The following is a 4257-nucleotide window of genomic DNA, read 5'->3' on the forward strand; positions in this document are numbered from 1 at the left end:
GCATGCCTCTCATGCCGGTGAGCAAGTCCTGGGAACTTGTTGTGGTAGGACGGAAATATTGGCAATGCCAGGCAGCAAAGACATGACTTGGTATGCTTGTGGTGGCAACCTTTGCTCAAAGCCTTTGGTGGACTGCTTTTTATCACTGAAAATAGTTCATGCATAGACTCGAGATACGAATGGGCCAGCTGGTATATAATTCATATTTCATGGTCACATCGCAATGCTTATGTACAAAAATAGGCACTTTGGGCAACATCTTTCGCCTTCTAGTCTCTCTATCAGACATGCAGTGCGAGTGTGCCAAGTTGAGGTGTTAGGCTCTCTGAGCTCCATTCAGAAGACAGAAGAAAGTATACTATAGCAGCTGTCAAAGGTGCTATCTCAGAATGATTTTATCGAGACTATCCATCACTGATTGAACTTGACACTCTGAGCTGTGAGTGACGTCATAACCTTTATACCGTAAAGTAGGCTCACCTTTAGCCTCATAATTTTCTGAGAAGACAGTACCGTCATTCCTCCATGTAGAGATTGAGATGGGAAGGAGGAAGGTTAAGCGGCTGGACGACTCGTTGGCTCGTGGGCCTCCTAGATACGATGTGTGCTGCAGTACAAACTCATGCGAAGCAACAACTCCAGCAATGACCTGCCAAGCCACAGGCAAAGTCACGCCCTAAGGCCTCCCCTTCTGCCATCCCATTTGTCTTTTACTCCTTCATGGGGAGCCCGCAATGACAACACCTCGCTGCCAAGTGCTGATGTCCTAATCTCTATCACCAACAAGGCGGAAAGCCGGGTCCTCAAAGAATTTGCTGAGTAGCGCTGTGTGGTAGGAGGATACAAAAAGTATTTTACCAGCTTCAAGACTGACAAAACGCATAGGACGGCCATGACCCTAGTTCCTTAATCAGCTCCGTCCCTCTGCCCTCTCTCTCTTGGACTGATTCTGAGTGTATTGAAGCTCTTACTGAAGTATCTTCGAGCTTTGCTTTAGCAAAACGTTGTTGAGTGCCAGTGGATTGTTACTGCCAAGATACCACGCGTTATCATGGAGAAACAGTTATGAAGCGGGACACACACCAGTGCTGCTGTAAAGTTGCACATGAATGCTATGGCACCACCACTGCTCAGTTGGGCACACCTTTCAATGACTGGGGTGCTTACTCTGTGAACATCCTGGCAGACCTATCACTCATTCTGTACTGACTGTACTCTACAGCGCCAACAATCCATAGCGTGCAGTCGCTGCAATGAAGGCATTCGTAGGGGCATGCCATGCTAGCTGACGATAGGCTCTGCATTCTGGGGCTTGAGTCATGAATAGACCAACTGTCCGCATTTCGGCGGAGATGACCTCGATGTTATTTATACAGCGGAAACGGTGCAATACAGCAAGATTTACAACAGTTACAACTGACCAGAGACGCCGAGACCTATGCATTGAGGACTGCAGAAACTTTAGCACTAATCATGGACAGATTCCCAGATTCTTCTTGGAATAGGTGGTAGTGGTTCCCGTGCAAGAAAACCTCGTCCAATGAGCCAATGAGCGGGACGAAGCCGTGGCCAGAATTCGACTCTGTGCGGAACAGCATGACATGCCCCTTGTACTGCGGCATCACATGCGCATAGAGTATATAAATGTTGGTGAGGGTGCAGACCTCAATGTTGTGCTTCAAACGTGCACCTTGCTCTCCCATGTTGCTGAGCGGCAGCTTGATGATGCTCATCACAGTCAGTAGGACAACATGCGCGGCCTCTTCAATCTGTGTCTGCGACAGCTTGGCCTCATGCATCGGGTGCACCGACGTGTGAAGTACGAAGAGATTGATGGTCCAGCCCTCATCCTGCACGAGGCGCGCCATCTCGACTGCGACATGTCCACTGTAGGAGTAGCCTAAGATGTTAAATGGTGCGGCGTCGGGCTTGGTAGTACCAATGCGGGCCAGCTCCTCGACAATATGCGCATAGTAGTACTTGGCGTGGTTCTCGACGGTGTAGATGCCCGGATTGCACAAGGTGTTGGCGTGATCTGTGGACACCTGGTCTTGAGAGAAGTCATCGGGCGTGACATACTCAGGGTCATTGAGAGCTATGACATTGAACAAGTTGGTGGAGCGAGACAGCGCAGCGAATGTGTGGCCAAGACCAGTGGCCATGAGAATGCAGAACAAGAATGGCTTGCGAGGCTCCTCAGAAAAGACAAGCACAGAGGGTACATGGAACTCCTCGTATACCAGGGCAAGTGTCAGAGGTGTCATCGATATTTGATCAACTGGCCTAGTGGCAATCGCCTGCCTGATCTTGCCTGCCATTGCCTTGCCTACAGGCGAGTGGAACACATCCATTAGAGCGAACGGGATGTTGAAAGCTTCTTGCATTCGGAAGACCAAACGGGAGGCAAGGAGCAAATGGCCCCCCACATCAAAGAAGTTCGTGAACTGACGAATAGATGTGCAACCGAGAAGGGCTTCCATGATCCTACAGAGCTGTTTCTTAACCTCATCTCCAGGCTCGCCTGATCCATCTTCCTCTGTGTCATTGTTCAGCATGCTATCGACGTTGGTTGCAGCACGGGCTCGGAGCTGATGGTGGTCCACCTTGTTGTTAGGCATCAGAGGAAGAGTTGGGATCCAGCACACGAGATGGGGAATCATACACGACGGAAGACTCTTGTGCAGCAACTTGAGGAGTCGTGGTAAGAGGGAATGAGATTGCGAGGCCGATGTTGGTGCAGCAGTGACAGTGTATGCAATGAGCAGATTGTCTTTGCCTTTGTGGGACTTGAGATGGACAATGACGGCATCGTTGGCCAAGTCAGTTTGGCCACTTCGATCTCCGAGAGCTCCAGCCACTGTCCGCAGATCTTGATCTGGCCAGCGTTCATCCTCCCGATGAAATGGAACTGTCCATTCGGGCCCCATCTCATAGCATTACCCTGCACAAAGAATGAGACACATAAGGAAAGGACAAGCGGAGGCGACATACCGTGCGGTAATACCAAGCCACACCTGGGTTGAGTTCATTGAACCCAAGCTCGACTAAGGCCTTGGCCGACTCCTTCGGCCACCTCAGATACTCTGGACTGACACCAGCACTGCCAATCACCAGCTCACCGACCACCAGCTCACTGACCACGCCCGGGGGCACAAGCCAACCCTGTGTGTCGACAATGAGAACTTGAGTGGTTGACACTGGTAAGCCAATAAGAACTGATCTAGACGTGGGCATGTTGGCAATGTCAGTCCAGAACATGGCGGCAAAGACACAAGTCTCTGTGGGGCCATAGGCGTTGAGGATGCGGATCGACAGGTTAACAGATTTCACACTTTGGGGATTCTTGTAGTAAGACGCCTCTTTGCCGATCTGCAGAATGCTGAGCTTGTGGAAAAGCTGGGGTGCGAGATCGAGGGCTTGGCGGAATAGTGCAACGGACATGAAGCAGCCTGTGATGCTAAACAACTGGAAATGCCCTGCAAGAACGGCCGGGTCCAGAATGTTGTATCAATTGAAGCACACGACCGTGGTGCCGGTAAGTAGTGTGCATCATATGTTGATGATACTGGCATCTCATGCGAGGTTGTTGATCATCTTGATCCTGTCGCCAGGCTGGAACGGGAAGACATCCGTGTTTAAGATCAGTGCAACCACTGCGGACTGCATGATGACCACTCCCTTCGGCACACCAGTGCTGCCAGATGTGTACATGACGTAGGCAGCATCCATGCGAAGAGCACAGACAAAGTTGATGGAGGAGGTGAGGTTGATCTTGGCGAGGAAGTTGAAGATGTCGAGGTGAGTGATATCCTCCGCGTCGCTGGCAAAGTCTGGCGACTGCGAGGTCGTGATCAATAGACCTGCACCACTCTCGCGCAATAGCATCTCGAGACGCTCTAGAGGGTAGCGGACGTCCAAGGGCACATATGCGGCTCTGGCCTTAACAATGGCAAGGATGGATATGACAGCGAGGGCTGACGGAGGAATGCACATTGCGACAAACTCGCACGCATCTCCTGATACCTGTACAATCTTCTGTGCCAGCAAGGACGTGACCGTGTTCAGTTGGCTCTATGTCAGCAAGAATTCTCTCTCCTGGGAGGCGATGAACCAGGTTTGATTAATCATGTGGTAGTAACTACTACAGTGTGCGATGTATTACCTACTAGTAACTGAGCTAGCAACTGTGTAGGGCCTGTAAAGCCTGTCTGGCACCTCTCGGCATGCTATATATGGTACTTCCATCAACTGAGCTTG

General features: G+C 50.7%; 2 protein-coding genes across 2 annotated transcripts; both read right to left on the bottom strand.

The window, feature by feature from the left end:
- Positions 1-1436: 1436 nt before the first annotated feature.
- Positions 1437-3441, bottom strand: PHACADRAFT_201092 (uncharacterized protein; the record flags this gene model as incomplete). Its single annotated transcript, XM_007401375.1, has 3 exons — positions 1437-2786; positions 2834-2941; positions 2992-3441. The coding sequence occupies 3 exons, from the start codon at positions 3439-3441 to the stop codon at positions 1437-1439; spliced, it is 1908 nt and encodes a 635-aa protein (XP_007401437.1).
- Positions 3442-3666: 225 nt separating this feature from the next.
- On the bottom strand, positions 3667-3999 carry PHACADRAFT_55641 (uncharacterized protein; the record flags this gene model as incomplete). Its single annotated transcript, XM_007401376.1, has 1 exon — positions 3667-3999. A coding segment is annotated over one exon (333 nt), but the record flags the coding sequence as incomplete, so codon positions are not given.
- Positions 4000-4257: the final 258 nt, after the last annotated feature.

This window comes from Phanerochaete carnosa (genome assembly GCF_000300595.1).
Source record: "Phanerochaete carnosa HHB-10118-sp unplaced genomic scaffold PHACAscaffold_12, whole genome shotgun sequence".
Taxonomy (NCBI): domain Eukaryota; kingdom Fungi; phylum Basidiomycota; class Agaricomycetes; order Polyporales; family Phanerochaetaceae; genus Phanerochaete; species Phanerochaete carnosa.